The 25650-nt window shown below is 45.6% G+C and overlaps 1 protein-coding gene across 3 annotated transcripts in view; it reads right to left on the reverse strand.

Annotated features, from left to right (window-relative positions):
• Positions 1-25650, reverse strand: part of BICD1 (BICD cargo adaptor 1) — a 162023-nt gene that overhangs the window by 71489 nt on the left and 64884 nt on the right. For all 3 annotated transcript variants that reach the window (XM_058655878.1, XM_058655877.1, XM_058655879.1), the window contains exon 2: positions 14675-14887. In XM_058655878.1, coding sequence (XP_058511861.1) covers positions 14675-14887 — 213 coding nt within the window. The remainder of the gene's footprint in view (positions 1-14674; positions 14888-25650) is intronic.

Consider the following 25650-nt stretch of genomic DNA (forward strand, 5'->3'; position numbering starts at 1 on the left):
GAAATGTATTTATTTGAGAGCCAGAGAGACAAGCAGAACACACACACACACACACACACACACACACACACACACACACACACTTGTCCCAAAAGAGAAACTAAATTGGCACAATCTAAAGTGGTGGAGTGAAGAAGGAAGCCTGAGCCCATCTTCTCTACTGCTCTGTCAAGGATACAGGACAAAGTGATCATCTGGAAACAATCAGAGCATTTAGAAATGAGTTAGGAAAAGAATGGAACTGGCACTGTGCGTAGCAGGTAAAGCCACCAACCATATTCACCAGTGTCGTCGATGGCTACTGGTTTGAGTCCTAACTGCGTCCCTTCTGATCTAGTTCCCTGCTGACGGCCTGGGAAAAGCAGTGGAGGACGACCCAAGTGTCTGGGGCCCTGCCACCTACTGGGAAATCTGGGGATGAGGCTCCTGGGGTCTGGCTTCAGTTGGGTCAGCCTTGGTCATAGTGATCACATAGTGAGTGAACCAGTCAATCTCTCTGTCTCTCCCTCTCTCCCCATAACTCTGAATGTAATAAATAAATAAATAAACAAACAAATGGATCTTAAAAACAGAGAGAAACAAAAGAGCTACCAAACAATAGAAACATACGAAAAATGAAAGCATGTGCCTACCCTGGAATGATGCCAGGCTGAACTCCTTGGAACATTTTAAATTTTCTGCGTATTTAGCAGTTATTACAACATGACCTTAGGAGCACTGAGCCAGCACTGAAACACAACAGGTAAATTGTTGCTTGTGACACCAGTGTCCAAACTCTGCGTGCTAGTTTGAGTCCTGGCTGTTCCACTTCTGACCCCTGTTCATGCACCTAGGAAAGTAGAAGAGGACGGCCCAAGTGCTTCAGTCCCTGCCAACAAAGGGGAGGTCCCCCCGCCCGCCAGGGTTCCATCTTAAACTGCTGTTTTTTTTTTCTTTCTTAGATTTATTTATTTGAAAGGCACAGCTACAGAGTGGAAAAAAAGGAGGAGAGATACGGAGAAACAGATCTTCAGTCTACTGGTTCATTCCCCAAATTCCCACAATTGCCACAACTGGACCAAGCCAAAGACAGGAGCCAGGAGATTCATCTTGGTCTCCCACATGAGTACAGAGGTTTAAATATCTGGATCTTTTTCAACTTCTTTACCAGGTGCTTTAGTAGAAAGCTGAACTAGAAATGTAGCAGCTGGGACTTAAACTAGCGCTCATATAAGATGTCAGTGATGCAGGTGATTGCTTTATCTGTCAACACTATAACATTTGCCCTGAAAATTATTTTGCTAAATTAAATCATGTATTTGAAAAATAGAGCAATAGAGAGAGATGGGCACACACACACAAAGATCTTGACCTTCTGGTTCATTTCTCATAACAACTGAAGTTAGGCCAGGTCAAAGTCAGGAGCCCAAAATGCAATTTGGGTCTCCTCACAAGAGTAACAGGATCCCAAATACTTGAGTTTTCACCTTGTTGCCTCCCAAGACGAACATCAGCAGGAAACTAGATAAGAAACACAACAAAGATTCAAATCCAATACAGGACCTGGGTATCCCAGGCCACATCTTAAACTACTGTACCAAAATTAGTCCCAGGAAAAATCTACACACCAAAGGAAATCTCACGGCAAGATGCCTTGCTGTCATTTCAAGCAGCTATCTGGGGAGAACGGACTGCATCCCCGCTTCACTCTCCTCCACAGTCTAACAAAGGCACACACTGCCTTCTGCATGCTGGTGTTTCCAGAGCTGTGTCTGACACAGCACTCGCTTTATACAGCGGTCACTGTGCAAGGAAACCTTTTTGCAGCCAATTAAAATTCAGCCCAGAATTTCCGTTTACTCTTTGCCACAGAGCCTGGGAAATCATGGATACATATGACTCTGCACATACACATCGAAAGCATTTGCCAACTCAATAGTATTTCTCTGAATCTGAAGCTTAATAGTGGATTTGTCCATCACAATAAGAGGGTAGTAACGCTGTCTGACCTTGGGGTGACTCATTGCCCTCCTCTGCTGACTGGCCCCAGGCAGAAACGGTGTTGCAGAGTCAATGAATGTGGCTGGATACCACAGTGCCCTGGGCTTCTTCCAAACCCTACGACCTTTAAACACATCTATCCCCTTGGTTCCAACAAGTGCTTCTAACAGGTTAAGAGATAAGGAACTAACCAGCAGTCAAGATCACACACTTAGTACCTCTTTTTCTTCTTCAATCTTTCTCTCTTCTGTATTGATATACAAAATATATCTCCAATGGGAGGGGGAGGGGCAGTATCACTCCTGGTGCAGGCTGAATTAGGGCCCTCCCCAAAGATCTCCTGGAACCTATGAGTATTCCCATTAATGGCAATGGAACTGGGCCTCCATAACGGTGTTGGCTGCAAATGCTGGACACGATCAGGCCCCAGTCTTCTGATCAGCTGGAATAGAGCTAGTGTGACATCTAGGCCTGCAAGATTCTAATCAGCAGGCTCAGGAGGTCCTCTGCTTCCCCAACAGATAACACAGTCTGGAAGTGCTCCTTTCAGGGGAGTCCCAAGTCTGGGGCATGGTGCAGCTATCAGCTGTGTCTTGCCCCCAGGCAGTCGGAAGTCTACCGGGTCATCAGAGCAGCAGAGCCACCAAGCGACACTACAGGGCTAGGCTCAGCTTTCTCTGACCCTTGTCCTAATGCGATTGTCTTCATGTTCCCCATCTCAACTTCTATTGCAGAAGCATGAAACAGAGAAGGAAACAGCTGCCTAGGTGGCTCACTGGACACCAGAGGCCCAGGGCTCCTCCAACTCCTCTTTTCTTATAGCCTCTTTTAAAACGTTGAGCACTCTCCTCCAGCAGTACTGTAGTCCTCTGCCGTACTACCCCCTTCATCTGCTGACCAATGGAAGGTTCTTCTTCCTCCACTCCCAAACCTTGTTCTTACTTTGTTTCGGGACCAGGGACAGCACTCAGCTTTCAGTTAACAGTAACAAAGGTTTTGCACCTGAGCTCCACTGAAGGAGTCTTAGCCAGAGAGAGGATCCTGGGCAGACCTTAAATTCAGTCACAGCAGCTTCCCTCTTGGGTGGGGGGAGGTGGTGGGAAATGTGACACAGTAGGTGGAAAAGGTCCCCAAGGTAAGATGTGCTGCTGCCGCAACTATGCAAGACAGGACAAGGGGTGGTGAACCAATGAACAAGCCAAAGGTGGTTCTAGAAGCTAAAAAGGATGGAAACTGAAAGAGGACCCAAGCGCTCCTCACTCACACCTGGGACTGAGCACTGTCACCTGCAGACTTCTGGCAGCCAGATCAAAGAAATAATTGGTTTGTATGCTTTAAGACTGTCACAACAGTCATACAAATTCAACGCATAGATGGCTCCCCACTGGGAGAATGCTGGTTCCATGGGGCCGTAAAAACACCTTTAGATATCACTAACGCTTGAGGTCTGCCCAAACTCAGCCCTACTCTACAAAATCTAATTGTTCTGTATTTAATTTTGTAGTAATTGAAGGTACAACAAATGTAACCAAACTCTTGTACATCAAAGGTAGATGCAAGATACGAGTAGGAACCGGTCTCTCAGACTTTCCCCTCAGCTTAAGGTGTCCTTGCCCTTCCCATAAGCCACCAAGCATCCATCCACTGACCCTAAAAAATTTCCCAGTGGCTAACATCCTAATGGCCAGAATCGTCTCAAAGGGGTGTCTTTCCAGTAAACAAAGCGCTGTTTGCAGCTTCAAACTGGATGAAGACCACTGTTCCATTACAAAAACATGGTATGGCTGACCCATTGAGGTGGAAAGGGCCGGGACACCATATAACACCTGGGAACCTGAGCAGGTGCTGAGCACCCAGCCCTCACCTCAGCTTTGCATGTGAGGCTCACTGGCTGTGTGCTGAGCACCGGAAGACTGCCTGCTCTCCGCTCTGCACTTTGCAACAAAAGCTTCCTTTCTTCCATGACCCCCATGTCCGTGATTGATTTTTCTGCACGTGAGGTGGGAAAACCCTTTCTGGGGAATATTCAGAAACTTCTCCAACTAGACTTCTGAAAGAGACAGTCATAAAAAGGGCAGAGAAACAACTCAATCGCAAGCTCTGCAGATGTAGGATGAGCATGCTACAGATATTCACTACTCGCCATTGAAACTGAACCCCTTCAACGAGTGCCCTTGACACAAACTCTCTCAGGCCCCACTATCTCTCCAGCACCTGACCAAAAAAGTCAGACCCCAGCTACCCTTGGGCCCCCCACCAGTTCAAAACCAACACGCTGGTCCCTTTCAGGAACCAATCAAAAGGAGGCCCCACGCACTGTGAGCCACACAGAGGGTCACACACCAGCGATCACACACAGCTGCCTGCCAACTTCAATCTTTAAGAGTCAGAGCCTGTCATTTCTCTGGGCATCCAGGAATTGAGGGCAACCTGCTTGACTTCTTGTTCTGTGCAAGGCAAATAAATACCTCTGTTCTCCCACCCAGGTGTCAGTAACTGCCCAGGCTGGCAAGCAGAGGCCGACTTTGGGGTTCCAAAGTGATTGTGCCAACTGGTTTGGAATGTTGGGAGCAACAGGGACAGACATGCTACCCTGATAGATTCTTTTGTGGCCCTCATTCTACCTACAGACATGCTGACTACCCAGAAAGTGCCTAGGGGCCACTTGGCTGCCCAACTCCTATATCCCTTGGCAACCACACAGACCATCTTACTTTCCTTTCTCACATGCTGATTAACCTAAGCCAACTGCTAATCCTCAGACTGATGAGAGGGTCTGGTCAACTCAGCAGATAAACAATGTTTATCTAAAATGTCGGGGGCCGCTGCTGGAGGCTCAAGTCCTTGGGCTCCTGTACCCGGGCAGGAGCTCTACAAGAAGCTCCTGGCTTTAGACTGGCTCAGCTCCAGCCACTGTAGCCATTCAGGGAGTGAACCAGCAGATGAAAGATCTCTCTCTGTTTCTCCTTCTCTCTGTCAAATCAGCCTTTCAAATAAAAATAAATAAATCTTAAGAAAATTATCTGTTGACTAAACATTAAAAAGCATAACTCAAGGTATGTACTCAGATTCATTCAGGCATCACTAAGCTCACCTATTAGGTTGCTCAAGCTTACGTTTCCTATAACCTTCAAGAAACCATGTCCTGTGTAGACTGGGTACCCTTGAGTGTGAGATGAAGCTGTAAATTCCCTTAGGAGAATTAAATGCCTGACAGGAATCGTAATCAGGCTAGCCCTGCCAGCTAGGATGTTCTCTGGAAATAGAGGTCAAGATGTTAAAAAAAAAAAAAAAAAAAAAAAAAAAGGATTAAAATTGCCCAGTAAGCGTCCAGCTGAAATGCTGACTGAGCGTTACTTCCCCCTCCCAGGCTGCAGAATCTGGGATTGGGGTGGGAGGAAACAATGTGAAGCCGAATGGAGTTATTTTTAGAGTAAGAATCAATGGGTGCACACTGCGGGCTGTGCGTGGATCTTTATCATTTTCCAGAAGGTGGAAGCCTGGTGACTGATCCTATTCATCAGATAGGGAGAAGGGGACGGAGGAGAGAAGGGAGGGACGGAGGGAGGGAGGTAAATCGTCTCCTCTATCAGCACCTTCCCTGCTCCACCTTTTAAGCGGCAAACCCCTTTACTTTCATTATTTGGAAATGGTGAATGACAATTGACATAGTGCTGTCTTTGTAGAAAGGGAAGGAGTCAATGTAAGATAACTTCTGAAACAGATTTTTTTTTTCCCTTAACAGAGGTCAGCTCTAGGGCTGTGGTTTCCACAGTGCGCCCTGAGCCACACCCCCTCACCATTTCTGACTTCAGCCTGACCTCCTCTGCACCCTCCTATTTAACTGTCCATTTGGCATGGGTTAATGACCGGGAACTGCACAGGAAGTTGATGTAATTGGCACCTCAGGCCAGAAGTTTATGCCCTTCTCATGGTCTAACGCAGGGACAAGGCAATCACAAACCCAATGGCACTGAAGCTTCATTCTAAACACCGGGAGTGATTAGAATCTGCTCTGACTCTTGAACTTTACCCCTAAATGTATAATATGTTGAAGATGCAAGTTCTTATAACCATTCTGAAATAATGTCAAAAAGTCTAGAGTATTTTGGAGTGAAGACCATCTAACATCATTTTGAAAACCAACAAGAAGCTGTTTTATTATTTCTCAGTAATAGATACAATAATGAAACATCCCACACCATAAAAAAAACACATCCATTTTGTAAGCAGAGTAATTAATGTCACCTTACAAGAAAACATGTGCTTTAGGACAAACCCATGGCCACTGAGTGAGCACACACAACTATGACTCACAGACGTGCGTGATGCACACCTCACCAGCTCCAGTGGATCCCTGATCCCCTGTAACTCTCCCTGGTTCCCCGACCCCAGAGCAGGGAAGTGGGTCATGCGCACCTCTGCTCCATGGTGCTGCTCTCACAGCATTTTCGCTTTCTCCGCCCTAAGTCCTGTAGCTGACCTCTCTGTGTACGGTCCGGCACTGTCCCTCCCAGTGCTTCAGTGCTGAGATCCAATCCCACGAAGGGACTTGCATAGACTGTCCCCCCACGGTCCCCAGGGGACAGTCCCTGCAGCCACACATTCTGCCTTCCAGGGTTTCTATTGATGGAACGTCTTGCTCCTTCCTAAAGTAAACCCTTCACTTTCACACCAGAGTCCATCCTTTCCTCCACTCAATGACTGCAGCTGCTCTGACTTCTGCTTTCCTCTGATTTCATTACTATTTTTCTCCCTGCTGGACCATCAGTTGCTATTTTTTTCCATCTTCGAAAGGAACAAAAGCCAACTACTTGCACTAGGATGCATTTTGTCCCCTGGCTTCCTCCTTATTTCTTTGTTTCTCTTCATAAACTCCAGGGCAAGGTGGCCTCCACTCCCTGCCTGAAATTCCTCCCCTTCTACCCTCTCTGAAACCTATTATACTTAGGCTTTTGCACACATCAATGGAACCTTCTCTTGCTGAGATGACCAAGGACTCCACACTGCTAGCTCCATGCGGAATTCAGCTCCTCGCCTCGTTTGACCTGTCAGGAGCATCCGCACTATTGTCTCTTCCCTTCCTATCTCCCACTTGATCTATCTGGTTTCCATTTCTGGTGATCATTCTCTATTTCCATTCTACCTCCCCATTATTTGGGGGTTCCTTGGTTCCTGACTTTCTCACTCCCAACCTCTTGCTGCTGAGGTGATCCAGAGCTCGGGGCTCACCTTTGTCTTCTTTTCTTTTCTTTTCAAGATTAATTTTATTTTTATTGGGAAGGTGTGGGAGATTTCCTCTGGATCTCTGCCTGCCTGGCCTATGTGGGAGGTCATAGGCACACGGCACCCTGTGTCCCGAGGGGAACCCCCTGACAATGGTCTTGGCTAACTGAGACCTTAACCTGGTTTGTTCACTGGTCACACAGGTGTTAATGGTGGACCGCACCCCAGTCTCTCCTCTCTGTCCTTAGACGAGCTGTGCTGGGACTTCCTTGATAAGCAACTCTGAGAAGTTGGTGCAGTTTCACATTGCCTGCAAGCCACATGTGGTGTATGTGACCTTCAGCTGACCGACAGCCACACGTAGTGAACTTGACCTACATCATTCCTGCCAACCATGCATGTCGTATGTGATGTTACAGGATTGGAGACTCCTGAGAGATAGACACACCTTTTAGCCAATTACAGTGTCTTTGTTGAGTCAAAGGATTGTCAGGAGAGAACCACTGAGGTTAAGGTTAGGGGAGGTAGACGCATGGCCTGAATAAACTTACTGGGAGGATAATGGCTATCACTTTGCCCTGTCTATCCTTCTAAAGAGGTTGAGAGAATGAAATAATTTGATTAGGCAACAAAAAGTTAATGGTGTCTTTAGAAATAGGTAATATCAAAATATACAGCTCACAACCTAATTGCCCTAAGCAAGAAAAGGAGCAGTTTTTTAACAATGGCAGAAAGCACAGAAACAGGGAATTTGATCTTAAGCCATGCTGGAGGAAGCTAGAGAAAAGCAGACATTCAGAGAGAAGGACAGACAGACAGAAAGATCCTCCATCCATTGGTTCACTCCCCAAGTGATTGCAATGGCAGGAACTGAGCTAACCTGAAGCCAGGAACCAAGAGTTCCCTCCGGGTCTCCCCCACAACTGCAACATCCCAAGGCTTGGGGCCTTCTTCTACTGCTTTCCCAGGCCATAAGCATACAGCTGGATGGGAAGTGGAGCTGCCACTGAGTCAACACGCCAGACCTCCTTTTCTTCTTTTCTATGCACTCTTCTGTCCGTGCAGATCCTACCAAAACCACAGCCTTCACGCTTCTGCCAAGAACCCAAAATCAGTATCTTCACTATCAGATGTTTCTGAGAAACTCCAGGCCCTATTCTCAAATGACTTACCCAACATCTATGCCTGAAAGTCTAGTAGAAATTTCAAAACATGTTAAAAATGAAACTTCTCATCCTCCTCCATTAAACACATTCTATCTGAAGCCTTCCCCATTCTCAACAGAGGACGATTCCATTTTTCTGCGAAGGCAGAAGCCGTAAACTAGAATCATCCCTCCTCCTTCACATCTCATTCTCTATATCCCAACCATTAGGAAGTCAGGCTGGCCACACCCTCAGTGTACATTCACCCTACAGCAGCTCTTACCTCTGCCTGTCATTCCAGCCTAGGCCACTGTATTCCCATGTCTATGTGATGGCGGCAAGTTTCCTCTCTCAGCCTTACCCCAATGAAGTCACACTACTCCTTTTCCCAACACCTTCAAGTAGCTCCCTACTCACTCAAAGTAAAAACTAAGCTCCTTTCAATGGTCTACAAAGGCCTCCATGAACCTGGCACCCTGGTACCAGGTGATTTTATTATGACAGCGTGGGAGTGATGATGTGACGAAGGCACTGATCTGTACACTGGCCTGTGGAATTTGACAAAGATACAAAAACAATTTAGTGGAGAAAGGATATTACATTTTAACGGGTGATGCTGGAATATTTAGTCATGTATACGCTAAAAAAAGAACATCAACTTAATTAAACCTCACACCTTATATAAAAATTAACTTAAAATTAATCATAGATCTAAATATAAAATCATGAAACTTTTACATAAAATACAGGAGAAAATCTTTATAACAAAGAGCTAGGGTAGAATTCTTAAGCCTAACAGCAAAAGCATGACCCTTGTAATGAAATCTTTTAATATAATTAGATCCCATTAAAATGAAAACACTCCTTTTTCCTCAAAAGGCACTTTTTAAAAAATGAAAAGTCACACCTGAGAGAATATAGTTGCAAAACACATGTATGACAAAGGGACCAGTCTTCTGAATATTCAAATAATTTTCAAAACTGACCTAAGAAAAATAATCAATTAAAAACAAGGCAAAAGGGCAGGCCCAGTAGCCTAGCAGTTAAGGTCCTCGCTTTGCACGAGTCAGGATCCCATATGGGCACCGGCTCTAATGTCCACGGCCCCACTTCCCATCCAGCTCCCTGTTTGTGGTCTGGGAAAGCAGTAAAGGACAGCCCAAAGTTTTGGGATCCTGCACCCACGTGGGAGACCTGGAAGAGGTTCTGGACTCCTGGCTTTGGATTGGCACAGCTCCAGCTCCACTTGGGGAGTGCCTGGTTTGAGTTCCAACTACCTATGGTTCCAATCCAGCTTCCTGTTAATGTACCTGGATGCATCAGATGATGCTCCAATCTACCCAAGTCCTGCCACTCACATGTAAGAGCTCTGGCTCCTGGCCTCTGCCTGGCACAGTCTATCCCAGAAATGGTGGTTACAGGCATTTGTGGAGTTAGCCAACGGATGAAAGATATCTTTATTTCTACCTTTCTCCACCTTTGTCACTCTGTTTTTCAAATAAATACATCTTTTAAAAAAAATGAGGAGTATGATGGCTGTTACTGTAATAGTATTTATGTGGGTAATCAGAAATTACACCTAGTAACCTGGGTGAGTGAATGACCTGAATTCAAACTTTCTGATTTTTAACTTCATATTATACTGAACTACCAAATCAACCCACAGAAACAAGTGGGTTTCCAAAGAGCAGAATGAGGGTTTTCCTTTTGTTAGTAGAGATGGCTGGAATAGAGTTATTGTCTTCAGGCAAGAAAGACTCAGACATGAGGCAGAAAGCGATGGTCAGCAAGGTAGCAAGGTTCAAGGGAGCAGGCCATCAGACAGAGTGGGTGGGCCCTTCTCTAGACAAAATCTGCAAGACAATGCCCAGAGCCTCAGAGCTGGGTAAGCTAGGTTCCATCGCTTAGCTGGGAGAACATATCTGACATCCCAGGCGGGCATCTCAGCGAAGACCTGGGAGCTGAGGGCTGCAGCCTGAAATACACCTGACAGCCCAGACAGCCGTCTCAGGAAACAGCTGACCACACAGTCTGCATTCAGACTGGGACTGATAGGGGACTTTGGTCCAGTTTTCCCTCACCCCCTTCTCTTGGACAAATGGTATGCTGGACACAAAACAGGGAAAAATCTTCCCAAGGTTGTCTGATCTATCCAGTGTAGTCAAACCAGGCAGCCCTCTTAATGCTGCTGGGCAGAGAGGATTCTGCTGGGACACCTTCCTTGGGGAAAGACTGGGACCACCTGTAAAGTTATTGGGGTGTAGGCAGGACTCAGCAGTGTGAAACTGGGGTGCTTCCAAGGTTGTCAAAAGATGCCACATTCTGTTTTGTTTTCCTTCCGCCTCTTTCACATCATTGTCCTCCCCAGTACCTACACAAAGTGCTAGCGGCTGGGAACAGGGCATTTCATCCGCAGCTTCTACAGGAATCTCACGATGCAATGCAAAATGTTATGAACAGTATAAAACATGGCTCCCTTCTCCTACTGCAAGGACCTAAGAGTAGAAGGAAACTGTTCTGGAACACACTGAGTTTGTGTTCACCGATGCTTCTCAGGCCCTGAAGCAGCATCTGGCTCATAGAAAGCAACGAAGACAGCTTTGTGGACTGAAAAGAAATCCAAAGAGGAAAGCTTCATGAGAAACTTAAAGTCCACCAATAAAAGCCCAAATTCTCAAGGATTTCACAGGGGTGAAGACGATCAATAGAGTCAGACATCACTTTTAAGAGAACTGGATGTCAGTATATACAGTGTCGCAAGAGCACGTGCCAAGGGATCTAGATATGTTCAGTCTGAAAAACAGAAGACCAAACACTCGAGGATATTGTTGAACTTGGGATAAAACTGTCAACTGGAATAGAAAACATAAAACAAAATTCTTTTTAAAATTAATTTCTCTGGCACCATCTTCTTGCAGTTCTTCGAGGGCAAAGTGGAGTAAGAAGTGAACACACAGGCAAAAGAAACACGAGGCAGGGGTCACAGGAGACTGCTGGTGTGTGTACCAGCAACGGCCAAAGGAACGGAAGTGAGAAATGTCAGATGTCCGCGCTGGTACAGGCAGCTGGACTGTCTGTGGCTGTCTCCAGCTGCCTCTCAGAGGAACTGAAACTCCCAGGACCACTGGATCATGGAAGCTACCTACGAGATCCCGCTTTACTGACACAATGCAGTCCCAGACGACCTCTGGCCCTGGACTGTGACACTTGGCACTAGTTTTCTTCCCATTGTGGCCGAGTGTGACACATGTACAATAAGCCATCTCCTCTGCTGTGCATGTCAAAGAATAAAAATAACTAAATCCAGAGGTTATAAATAAGACCAGTTGGTGAAATGATAGCAAAATGATTTTTTATTTGCCAAAAAGAAGCAGTTCAACAATTAGAGATTTCTCTAAGTTCCTTTAGCATAAAAACACAGCTCTACATGAGTGATAACACCAATACTATTTTTAACAGAAGATGCAAAAAATTATTAGCAATACTTGTGTTTATTGTATATCAATACAACTTTAAAATAAATGTTGTGAAAGCCATGAAAACAATAAACTCTTAGGAGAACTGAGAGCTCAGAGTAGAATACTGATTTCCTAATACTCAATGTAGTAATTTTTCCATTCTCCCTCTACATTCTGTTGTAATTTCCAAATATAGAAAAGTATTTAGTCTAGGAATCATAATTACCTACACACACACATTCAAACACACACATGAGCATATATGTCAAGCTATCATGTTGTACACAAGATACAAACACACACATCTTTGCCAGGAACCACAGCCTCACTGAAACAAGAGCTGACTCCTTTAGTAAATAAACACAATTCCATTAATTAAATTCTTAAGTTTACACAGCATCTGTAGAGTGGATGAACTGTTGCAGTTCAGGTGGGATGTCTTTCTTGCTCTTTGCCCATCACGTCATACTTTATCTAAATTACATGATTTGCATCAGTAAAAGAGCAACAACAACAAAATGAGCCTAGAATAAAAGCAAATCTGAATTGAAATCTAGATTTCAATTTAATATGAAGAACCTCCATTAATATACCAAAAAATATTTTTTTTCCTATTCTCTTGTTTTTAATTCTAAATGCCAGTGATTCTATTCTCTCTATCAAGCGTTGGTAGCCAGCCCTCACTTGCATCTGGCTGGCTCCTTCCCGGTCTCCAGCAGTCGCACTGCTGGACTGGGGCATGTCCAAGGATAAAACGCAGGGTAAAGCAAAGACTTTCCTGTCAAGTTCCTCTTAGCTCATGGTATATGGAGATGAGTAAGTGCTGATTATTTATTAAACTCAGTAAGTTTTAGACAACTTGCATGTCACAGCAGTATGTCATTAACTTCAAGAACAGAATATGAATGGACTGCTTCTCTTACATTTCACACTGAGCCATCTTTGCACTTCTCTATGACCAAAATCCTCACTGATAGACCCTGGCGAATATGGATCTGGTACCTGCTTGTCAGTCACCGTCATATAGGTGCAGGAATAAAGCCGAGCCCCTCACCCTAAAGCCTTTGGTGGCAGTTTCTCTGTTCAGAAGAGCTCATTAACTGAAGAGAGTTGAACCTGAGCCTTACACAGTGGCTGGAATACAGGTGCTGGACACCACCAGGTCCCACACAGAAATTAACTCAGTGAACTGATCATACGCTGTTGCTGGCCTCAGAGGTCCTTCATCACCATCCCTACAAGACTCTCATTACCCAACTCACAAGGTCATTTGTTTCCCCAATAAATAACACCTTTACGTTAGATTTTGTCTCAAGCCTTTAGCAAAAAGTAACTGGCTCAGACTGACTGGAGCCCACGCTGGCATCATCAAAATTCCCTACAGGGTACAATACTGCTGACCAACTCAAAGACGGCCAGGAGCACACAGGCCAACCAGGAACTTTGCACAGGCACAAACTCTCATCCCCAAGTGCAATCTCTAAACGCCTTCCCCCTAACTCCCTGGGGCCCCAGATAGGAAGTGACAGCTACCCATTTCTTGCTCTGTGCTTTGCAATAAACTCCTTTCTCATATGACTCCAATATCAGCGACTCATTGTCTGCACACTGACTGGGTAAACCCAGTCAGTGGCATTCTGTAGCCACTACTCCAACCAGGTTTGGGAATGTTCTAGAGTAACACAAAAGTAAGAGACCCTGAATCATAAAGACTTGAAGTGTGCTTGACATTATCTCAACTCTGGCCTCTAGTCTCCAAGCTTTTGTAGAACTCTTGGGCCCTGATCAAAGAAATGAACCTTCAATCCATCCTCAGACCCAGAAAGACTGGAACCCACCATTGCTGTTCCAAAAGAAACACCAGCCTCTACCACTGACCAATCCCAGGAAGGCCACACACTGTGGACCAACCAGAGGTCCATATCGCACTGATCACACAGTGCTCATTCCAACTAGGAATATTAGAGTCTGAGAATTGAGCATTAGCTGCGTCACAACACACACCTGCTATTTTTCCACCAGCCCAGTATCAATGGCTAACTTCTTGCAACTCAGTCAAGCAGATTTGATTTTGGGGGTTCTGTAGCAACTCCTCCACATCTGCCTTTCTTTACAGCTTCCAGACCAACAGACAAGGTGAACGACTTAATGGGCAGTTTCCAACGAGAGGGGCTCCTGCGAAGTGGGGAGAAGGGATGATGAAGCTGTTTTTGGCTCTCCCTGTTCCAAACACCACTGCTTCCCCAAAAGACTCAGCCAGTCTGAAAGGGATCTGGCATCTGGTGCCACCTGGCAGAAGCTGGCAAGAAGCTGTGAGTTCCATGACCCCATCCATGCCAGCTACAATTCATTGCCTTCTCTCCAAGCAGAAAAGAAATCACTTAGGGAGGTGCATGGCCAGACTCGGAAAGTCCACATAACTCTCCACTGGGGAGCGGGGGGTCACTGCTTGGGGAAAGCAGCCTAGATCCCACAATGCTGGACTGAGTCAGCACTGATACAGCCAGCCATTCCTCTCCTTCCTCCCATTAGAACAGGCAACCATGAAGGCAGGAAGCACGAGGCTGATGACTTTCTCAACACCTCTGAATGGACAGCAAGGCTGCCTCCTAGCAGCCAACATACAAATCACTGCAAAGGAGAGACAAGTATATTGCAGAACAAGCTGGCAGTTCACTACAAGGCAGGAAAAACATCACAGCATCAGAGTGATGGGCGTCTTGCTTTCCAATAGCTGTTCTCTCTCATGGAGTGAAAGTCGAAGTCCTACCGCTGTCTCTGGGGAGTGCATGGATCTGATTTGTACCCCACCACACACACACACACACCCCTCTCTCATCGGGGCAGTGGCCCCCCTCTGCTCACCTCCTTCAGGTCCTGCATGACGGCCGTGAGCCTCTCATTCTCGGCCTGCACGTTAGTGGCCACGGTTCGGCTCTGCTTGAGTTCGTTCTGCATCTCCAGGATCTTGCCCAGGTAGTAGGCCTCCTTGGATGCTGACTCCTGCAGCAGCGTCTCCTCCCGCGTCTCCCCATCCTCAGCAACCTTCCGGTGGATAGAGAAGGAATGCCCAAATGCCTGCGGAGTTTGAGAAGCAGAAGAGTGTGTGATGAAATATTCCATAGTACTACTAGGCAGAGTATAGTTCTGTACATAAAAAAAGTGATCCTGAAAGACTTCCACAACAAACAAAAATTTCTACGTAACAGTCTAGCAGCTCTAATTTATGTCTGAAATAATTCAAAGTTGATTGACAATCAGAAAGATATCTTTTGAATATTTTGCAAAAGATGTAATGAGTTCAAGAAAACTACCAAAGCATTCTGTTTGCTTTATGTTAGCTCTGTTTAAACAAATCCTACTAGGAAACAGAGTACTCAGAGCTACTAAACCCATCAAAATTCACATCATCATCTTTATTATAGGAACAAATACCAAAAATACTTTCTCCGAAGAAAAATAGGAGTTTTATTTTGCTTTTCAATATGTGAACAGAAACTGGCAAATCACCTCTGGACCAGGATCAGAAAACCACTGGACAGCGTTTGCAATGCCCCGTGTCACAGAGAGACGACGCAGCATCATCTCTGCAGAAGAGAACACACATGTGCGCCTATCTGTACAAGAGGATACACAGGAAAATAAATTTGACACTCCTGAAATGGATTAGTTACCTAGTGGGGTGGCTGGGAATAGGGTAGCAAAGTACAGACGTGAACAGTGGTTGGAGGAATGAAGGACAGAGACGGCTTTCCGAGTATGCCCTTTGCCTTCCCATAAAGCTGTTATTCTCAGCACCAGTCAGGTGTCAGAGAAACAATCAACTCAGGATGTCAGAATCAACTCAGGAGGGGTGCTGGCCCAGGAGTTAAGGACAGATGCCCTGCATGCTGCATAGGGGGTGACAACCTCCGACCCAGATCTGAAATTCTCTTTCAGGGAACCCCTCGAGACAATACCTGCTGCCAACATGTTACCTATTGAGAAAGCAAACAACCTCCTGAGTCCAGTAGTCACAATCCAGTAGAGCTGACCATCACACTCTCTCAGCTCCATGAGTGAAGAGGAGAGAGGGTGACCAGGAGATGGGGCCTGCCAGGATCCAGCATTCACAGTTTCAGCTAGGATGCCCCATGTCCTGAATACAGAATTTTACACTATTGGTTGATTATAACAGTCACATACAGCTGACTGGCACTATGGTGGACAGAGCAAGAGGGTGGAGAGCAGCACAGTTATGGGGAGATGACAGTCAGAGATGCCCTAGGGACTGTGTGGCCTGGAACCTGGCCTTTTCCTGAGGGAGCAACTAGAATTCAAATGTCACTAAGCAAGCGTGACAGCACTGCCAGTCCTGTGGGTCTCGACCCCTGTACTTGAGGGCTCCAGCGAGTATCTACTGCTTAATAGGCTGTAACTAGTAGAAAGAAAAGGATGGGCAAACAGTCTGTCCCTTTGGCCACTGTCCCTAAGGAACCAGCTGACCTTCTGGAAGATAAAACAAAGATTATTTGACCAATTATTTCTTTGCTGCCAGGAAATTTAGCATTAAAAGCTCAAGAGCAGTAACTAAAATATCTGAAGTTCTGGTGACCTAGGGCACCCCAGCACACAAGTTGGGAATCACAGGTCTGGGGTAGGGTGTGCTTCATGGGTTTCTGCCATACTCGGGCTGAGATTCTAGCACACAACAGGGTTGTGACCACAGCTCTGCAGTGTGAGCTGGGAGCTGATAGGCTGAGCAGCACACACATCTCTCCAGGGCAGCTGTTCCAACCACATCGCCACACGAACAGCTTATAGGACCCAAGGGGCGACAACTCCATCACAGATGGTAGATCTGCAAAGTTCTGTCTGAAATACCATCACCTGGTGGTTTGTTCCCTTTTTTCTCTTTCTTTTAGGAAGTTAGACATTTTACTTTACTTGGCAGGCATAGAGAGAAATATCTCATTCACTGATTCACTCCAAAATACCTGCAACAGTCAAGGACTGGCCAGGCCAAGGCCAGGAATCAGGAACTTAATCTGGACCTACCACATCAGGGGTAGAGACTCAAACAGTTGAGCCATCACCTGCTGCCTCCCAGGGCATGCATTAGCTGGAGGCTGAAACCCAGAACTCCAGTGATGGATACAGACTTCCCAAATACCCAGCCCATCACCTGCTGCTTCCCATCTGCCTGGCCCTGATCCCCCAGAATGTGAAGCATCTTTGGCTTGACATTAACCGTTCACTTCTCCACTTGTGAGAGTGGCGCCTCCATTTCCAGCTTCCCTGTGGAGCGCTGATCTCCCTGTGTGGTGCAGCAGTCCCATGGGAGGTAAGCACCTCCCTAACCTTCAGGATTTCGCACATAATGACCTTGCTTCGCCTCTTGTGGAAGATTTGGACCGGAAGTCTATACAATGTGATGAATATGTATACAGCCATCCCTTCAGTGTTCTAGTTACCATATGCATGGGATAACATTTACCATCCTTTTATGTTTACTCTATGTGTGTTCCAAAGACAGAGGCGAGTTTCTTCGAGGCAGCATATTGTTAGATTTTTTAAAATATCTATTTGGCTCCTCTTTGTCTTTTAATTGGGGGAATCTAGTTAAATTACATTATAGTTAGTTAATTTACATCATGTAAATTAAATTATATGATGGATTTACTAGGATTTACTCTTGTCATTCTGTTGTTTTCTGATTGTTTTGTTGTTCCTTCCTTTTTAAAGATCTGGAGACTCCCAGATTCTCACCAAGGACTATCAGTATGAGCACCAAGGACTACATCCCAGCTGCCAAGGAGACCACGGGAAATTGGAGTGCCTTTGGAGGCCGAGAACTCTGAGGTCACCCACCCCCATTTGGATCTACCACATGGGATGGAAGAAGCCCAAATCCTGCCTTGCAGGATCCAAGGGCATCGGAACGACAACCAGGAGCCCTGAGCGGTCCGCAGAAACAGAAGAACAGTAAACTTCCTTCGGGACTAGGGAGAGGAGCTTTCTCTGGTCCTTGCCTGGTTCCGTCTTTGGGTCCCCACCCTCTCTCATAATGACCATCAGGATCGCTCCAGAAACCCCTCAAAACAAACAAACAAACAAAAAACTAACACAGATAGACAGAGAACAACAAGGAAAGCTTAGAAACAGACAGGAAACGGTCAGTGGGGATGCACTTATACCTCACTGGGTGGGACACACAGTTTAGTTACTCCTCACTGGGGTATTGAAGATTTCTCTGCACACCCCTCCTAAAACTGTTGACATATGTCTTGTTAGAGTTATAGAGTTAGACTACCCGAAAAACAGCCAGGTTCAGCAAAATCATGCTTCAATGCTATAAACTGCTAAATACTAAAATTAAAGTAGACATGAGACAGCTGAATAGTAATCTATAGTCATTTTAAGGTGTACAGAACCCAGTTGTACATAAACTAACAATTGAAATGTCAATGAAGAAGTCACAGGATGTGGTTCAGAACTTGCAATCTTTTTTTTTTTTCTCTTTTAACATACTGGCTACTCAATACCATGTCAACTAATTCCATAGCGTTATAAATTGTTACTGATGTAATGTCAGGGCTTTTAACTGATCAGGATGATACTCTGCCGGCTCTACCTTCAGACCAGAGATGGTCTCCCCAAGAAACTGTTGAACTTATCTGGACAATAAGCTGCTGGACTTTATGCTTGGTAGATGCTTGCAGTGAAAGAATCTCAACTGAATTTGAACTGTGGTAATGCAAAAAGGTGGAGGAAACCACCATGGGGCAGGGGGGTTGGGGGAGCGGTGGGAGGGAAATCCCAATGCCTATAAAACTGTGTCACGTTAAAAAAAAAAAAAAAAAAAAAAAAACCACAAATGTATTTGATGAAATAATAAAGAAAAATCCCCCCCTCCCCAAAAAAGATGATTTATTTCACCTGAAAGGCAGACATCTGGGAAGTGATCTTCCCTCTGCTGGTTCACTCCCCAAAAAGCTACCAAGGCCAAGGTTGGGTCAGACTGAGGCCAGGAGCCAAGAACTCCATTTCTGTCTCCCACATGATTGGCAGGCATCCAAGTATTTGAGTCATCTTTTACTGCCTTTCCAAGTGCAATAGCAGGAAACTAGATTTGAAGCAGAGCAACTTTGGTTCTCTACACAAATGCCCATGAAAGCAAGGCCTGGATCAGACTGGAGTCAAGAGGCAGAAACTGCATATAGGTCCCCTCACGGATGGCTGGGAGCCAGGTTCCTGAGCCGTCATCTGCCGCCTCTGAGGCGCACACCAGCAGGAAGCTGAATCAGAAGCAGAGCTGGGACTCAATGTCAGGTGCTTCTCCATGGATGCAAGTGTCCCCGGAAGTGGCTTGATCCATCATACCACAATACTTTCCCCAACAGTACTGTTTTATGCTTTTTAAAAAATACATATTTAGTTATTTTTATTGGAAAGTCAGATACACAAAGAAGAGGAAAAAAAGACAGAGAGGAATATCTTCCTTCTGCTGGTTCACTCCCTAAGGGCCGCAACAGCTGGAACTGTGCCGATCTGAAACCAGGAGCTTCTTTCTAGGTCTCCCACACAGGTGCAGGGTCCCAAGGTCTTAGGCCATCCTTGATTGCTTCTCCAGGCTACAAGCAGGGAGCTGGACAGGAAGTGGGGCTAGTGGGATACGAACCAGCACCCCTCTGGGATTCTGGCACTGTGTGTGCAAGGCAAGGAAGGACTTTAGCCACTAGGCTACCACACTGGGCCCGCTTTGAGCTTTTTTTGCAGTGGAATGCTTTACTTTCTTTTTGCATCTTTCAGGTTTCCATTAAAAATATTTTCTTTGTGGTTTCCATGGTCTTACATAAAACAGCAATGACATTCCATTTTAGGTTGGTAACCTCAATCATATACCAAAAACTTCATTTCTACTTTCCCCTCGGTTTTTACCAATGATGTTACATTTCAATCTTTTCCTATCATGTATCATTAACATGTTATGTGTAAAGTTTTTTCTTCTACTATACTAGAATTAGGCTATGTCTCCACAGTATGGATATACATGGCTACCCTTCAGATGTGATTTATCACCCAACCTACTGCACACTTCTCTTTGATCTTCTGTTATGTTCCATCCCATCTCTTAGAACTGCATTTATTTCAATACTGACATGACAGGAGCAGGGCACAGAGGAAGGGAGGAGGAGAGGGAATAAAGAGAATATAGAAGACAGGCACCAGTGGCTGAGGCTCAGGGGAAGGTGAAACTGCTTGGCACATTATTTCATTACTTTTTAAAACTAAGAGCCCAAGTATGTACCTTTTTTTAGGCCACATCATAGGTCCCACTCAAAAATGGCTTTGTAAAGGAAGGGAACTCAATACTCTGAGAGTCTTCCTCAGGGATGTTTCTCTTTCGAGGTACATTCTGAGCTCTAACTCCATACCCTGACAAGCTGCCTTCAAAGCGTGGCTGAATTTCCTCCAGTGAAAAAAAACCACGACCTTAAGAACAGAGGATGCCTTTCAGGCTTCATAATGAAATAAAAACTATAAACGTGGCAATGAATCCATGCAGCCTTCATTAAGATGAAAGGAAGGTGTGCTGGCATGGTGGTGTAGCAAGCTGATCCTCTGCCTATTGCACCAGCATCCCAAAGGAGTGCCAGGAAATGTCCTGGCTGCTCTATTTCCCATCCACTCCACTTTCTATCCAGCTCCCTGCTAAGGCCCAAAGTCCTGTGGCCCCTACACCTACATAGGAGACCAAGAAGAAGTTCCCAGCTCCTGGCTTCAGATCAGATCAAATCAGATTGGATAAGATCATTCTGGCCATTGCGGCCATCTGGGGAGTGAACCAGCACATGGAAGATCTCTCTCACTATTTCTCCTTCTGTTCCACTATTTCTCCTTATCTCCACAAATCAGCCTTTCAAATAAATGTAAATAAATCCTTGAAAATAAAAGAAATGAAGAACCTATGAGTAATGGTTCTTAGGGAGAAATTTTTGTTGTTGTTGCTAAAGATTTATTTATTGGAAAGGTAGATTTACAGACAAAAAGGAGACAGAAAGATCTTCCATCTGCTGGTTCACTCCTCAAGTGGCTACAACAGCCGGAGATGAGCCGATCCAAAGCCAGGAGCCAGGAGCTTCTTCTAGGTTTCCCAGGCAGATGCAGGGTCTCAAGGTATTGGGCTGTCCTCTACTATCTTCCCAGGCCACAAGCAGGGAGTTGGGTGGGAAGTGAAGCAGCCATGACACAAACTGATGCCCACATGGAATCCCAGTGTATGCAAGGCAAGGATTTAGCCACTAAGCTATAATGCTAGTCCCAGGGAGAAATTTTGAAAATATTAACTTTGATGCAGGATGTCTAAAAATTCAAGGTGCAGGTAATCTTCAGCACGAACAGAGAATATTTACACAAAGGAAAGAAACTTGAGCTTTAAGTTTAAATGTGCCCATGCTCTATTTCTTTTTTTATTTATTTTTATTAATTCATTAATTACATTGTATTATGTGACACAGTTTCATAGGTACTTGGGTTCTCCCCACCCCTCCCCAAACCCTCCCACCATGGTGGATTCCTCCACCTTGTTGCATAACCACAGCTCAAGTTCAGCACATGCTCTATTTCTTGTCAAACCGATCCATAGCTCTCCAATGCTGGATAAGCAGTGGCATGAGACAATTATGGTGTGTAGGCCTATAACTTTAAGGCTGTACTTTTTAAACAGACAAATTAATGTCTTAGAATATATATCACAAGCAAATGTTGTTGACATAAAGCTGTAAATGATGTTTGACAAAGAAAACTGGTTTTACTCAACCAACTTTTTATAATGAACCCAGTGTCCATGACCTCACTAACCTTGCTACAATCAACCTTGTCAATAAACGACACAGACAGAGGCATACACCACTCAGGGAAGATAACTACATTCACCTAAGAAAGTATTCTACTCCCAGTTAGACAATAAAATAAGTCAGCATTTCAGCCGGTTTGTTTTCATAACCATGGTACCTCATGTCATTCTTCCACACATTCATCAGCTATTTGCCCAGGTGAGCAAGAGAGCTGTTTGCACAGATGAGCAAACTGTTTGTCTTGATAAATTGATTTGCAAGCTTTTCCTACAGTAAACAGTGAAGTTATTTATTAATTTGCTGTCTTATCTTCCTGAAACAAAGATTCAAGTCATGTTGACACGGGCAGACTTCATTCTAATACCTCACTCCAGGCATGAATAACAAACCGCTAGGATGAGAAGGCCTGCCTGAGGCAGGAGGTGCTGCAGTGACTAGCACACGCTCTATGAGCCTAGAGTAGAAAAAATTGACAGTCAAGACAGTAAAAGCCACCTGTCCCAAATCACACTTAGTGAGACAGCCAGTAACATAACAGATACTTTGCCTTTTTATCTGCTATCCTGAGTTGGACTGGTCAAAAAATGGGCTGAGTGCCGGGTACAGTAGGTAACGTTCCACTTGGGACACACACAGCCCATACAGGAGTGCCTGTATCTGCTCCAAGGCATAGCTTCCTGCTAATGCACACTGACATGAGTAGAGCAGGCTCTGTCTCCACCAACCCTGATGTCTGGCTCTCAGAGGCTGACTGATGAACGGTGTGGACAAGACCTCATGACGAGATCTGAGTAGTAGGTGACCGTGGGCTGCGGGTCATGGAGATGAGTCCTCAGAGGTTCCCATGACAAGTCTGACAGACTTGGACTCAACTTCATCCCAGGGGTTCTCCATCTACTTCCTGCCTCCACACACACCATTAACCAGACACCCAGCTATGGAACCACATGGATACTGTCACCTCATTTTGTGAGCTAAAATAAGCCTTTTCTCTCCTAAGACATTCCTTTCCAGTATTTTAAAGTAATGAAAAGCAGACTCTCTCTCTCTCTCTCTCTCCCACCCGCCTTGGGAGACAGTGATGGCTGAGGAAGTCAGGGACTGAGTTCCGAAGTCCTGCTTTCAGTTGGCCCAGCTGAACTGACAGACACAGGGAGTTTGACAAGGAAGGGGAGATCTTTCCACTCCCTCCCCGCCCCACTGCATCTTTCAAATTAGTCAATGAATTCTTCTCTTAAAAAAAAAGACAAATGCAGATGTTATCTTACAGTGTCCTTACAGATGATTTCCAGAGGCTCAGTCATCTCACAATACCAAAGCAGATTTAAGCAGAAGCCCATGGCTTGACTGTCCCCCCACAGCCTGGCTGTCACTCATGCCCTGGCCATCATCTCAGACTCAGTTCACACACTTCACAACAAGAAAACTTTGGAACCAAGTGCAATTGCAAACAGCACCCTAGCTGTCTGCCATGCATGTCTGAGAATGGCGTGAGAGACGTATCTTGCTTGTTGCAAGTCCTTGGAACATTGGGGTTTGACTATAACCAATCATAACCCAGCGTAGCACACAATGCATTGCCTGTGAAGAGTAACACATTTCTGTGTGTGGCGGAAAATGGGACAAGGTGAGCACAAATGTTAGGTAATACCACTACCTTGAACTTCTTTACTTAGGAAATCACCTCCCGGGTCATGGGTAGGGACATTCGCTACAGCTAGGAGGCAGCAGGGCAGGGAAGCTGTGGAAGTCTAGTCTGTAGATGCCTGGGTGTCCGTGTCCCCTGCTGGACTTCTCCCCCCATCACCCCAGCACAACTTATACACACAACATATTCCTAATGAGAAGTCTGCAAGCAATCTGGAATCATACACATCATCTTAAAAACCACAAAGCTATTTCTGCAGGAATGCAATTAACAGGAGAATCTGATGTCTCCCTAGTAAGATGTCATGACTTGCACAAACCACTGAAAACCTGGGATCCAAAGTTAAGCACCTGTGCCATGAGACAGAAAGTGCCCTGGGAGTCTCTGTCCCTGCTGGCCTCCCATCTAGGCCAGGGCCTCCAGATGAACCCAGGAGGTGCAGAAGGTCCCAGGAGGGCTGGGACGTAAACAACTGGCAGAGGTTGAAGAAGCAACAGAGATCTTCACGGGCTGTGCGATAGCAAGTGATCCACACACATGTGCTCCTATGCTCCAGGGTTGTGGGTCTGTCCAACAGGTGACTGTCGGGGGAGGTGGACACATTCATGAGGCCACACAAGGGATGGGAGAGCTGTGAAAGCGAACAGCACAAGATGCTAGAGAGCAGGTGCCCACTTAACTGTGGGGCCAGCATTAAGCACAATAGTGAAGAACACTGCGTTATGGATTATTCTGGACAGCACAGGCAAGCCAAGGTGAAGGCCACGATGCAGGGACACACAGAAGGGCTTTGCTGCTGCCAACTCTGGAGACAGTGTCTCTACACACAAGACCATCATCCACGAACACCACCCCATGAGTGCCCATGACAGCCCAGTCCAAGCAGGAGATGATGAATGCTACATCCTGCCATATGCTAAGAAGGTTCTGGAAACTTTGATAATGGTTGTGGCAGTGATTAGGGTGGCAATGACAACATCGGTCATGGCTGCTTTGGTGGTAGCTGAGATGGTGGTGAATATGGTGGCAATGGGATGGTTTGGGGAGTGGCAAAAGCAGCTGGGGAGAGGGTGGAAGCTACTGTGTTTTTAGCAGTTACCAAAAAACCTTTCTTCACACTTCAGTCCCACAAGGACAGGAGTTTAGAAGCAGAGTTCTGCCTCCTATGTTGGGCCAAGTATTCACAGCCCTTCCAGCAGCAGCAGTAACTACTAGGGGCAGTGGGAGGAGGTTTGAATCACTGTCAGGAACAAAGCCTAGCAGGAAAGGAGAGCCAAAGAAGCCACGGAAAAGCCACAGCTTATTAAAGATGTGGGAAATCTGGCCATGCACTGGGTAGCAGAGCTTGGCTGCTACAAAGAAAGCTGTCTCATTTTATTTTTAAATTGTGTTTACTTAAGAGGGAGAGAGACAAGTTGGGGAGAAGAGAGAGAGGGAGAGGTGAAAGGCGAGGGTAATAGGGAAAGAGAGGGACAAAGAGAGAGCACACTGGCTCCTACCCTGGTTTACTCCTCAAACATGTGCAAAAGTCCAGGCTGTGTCTGGCTAAAGCCAGCAGCCAGGAACAATCCAGGACTCCCATGAGGGTGTCAGGAACCCAAGCACTCAAGCCATCACCAATGCACTCCCTGATGAATACCAACACAAAAATTCTCAATAAAATATTAACAAATCAAATTCAACAGCATATCAAAAAGACTTCTCACCAAGATCAAGTGGGATTTATCCTGGGTATGCAAGGATGGGTTGACATACAGAAATTGATAAACCTAATACATCAGTTAGATAGAATGAAGGGCAAAAATCACAAAACTGGGCCCGGCGGCGTGGCCTAGCGGCTAAAGTCCTCGCCTTGAATGCCCCAGGATCCCATATGGGCGCCGGTTCTAATCCCAGCAGCTCCACTCCCCATCCAGCTTCCTGCTTGTGGCCTGGGAAAGCAGTCCAGGATGGCCCAAAGCTTTGGGACCCTGCACCCGCGTGGGAGACCTGGAAGAGATTCCTGGTTCCCGGCTTCGGATCGGCACAGCACCGGCCGTTGGGGCTCACTTGGGGAGTGGAACATCGGACGGACAGAAGATCTTCCTCTCTGTCTCTCCTCTTCTCTGTATATCTGACTGTAATAAAATAAATAAATCTTTCAAAAAAAAATCACAAAACCATCTCACCTGAAGCAGGAAAAGGATTCAACAAAATGCACTACAATACAAAAGCTTTGAATAAATTAGATGTGGGAAAATTTATCTTGAGATACAAAAGGTCACAGCCAGTATCGCATAGAACAGGGGAAAACCAAAATTCTTTTCTCTAAGAACTGGAACAACTGCTCTTATTCAACACATGGCTTGAGGTCT

The sequence above is a fragment of the Ochotona princeps genome, chromosome 27, assembly GCF_030435755.1.
Source record: "Ochotona princeps isolate mOchPri1 chromosome 27, mOchPri1.hap1, whole genome shotgun sequence".
Lineage (NCBI taxonomy): Eukaryota > Metazoa > Chordata > Mammalia > Lagomorpha > Ochotonidae > Ochotona > Ochotona princeps.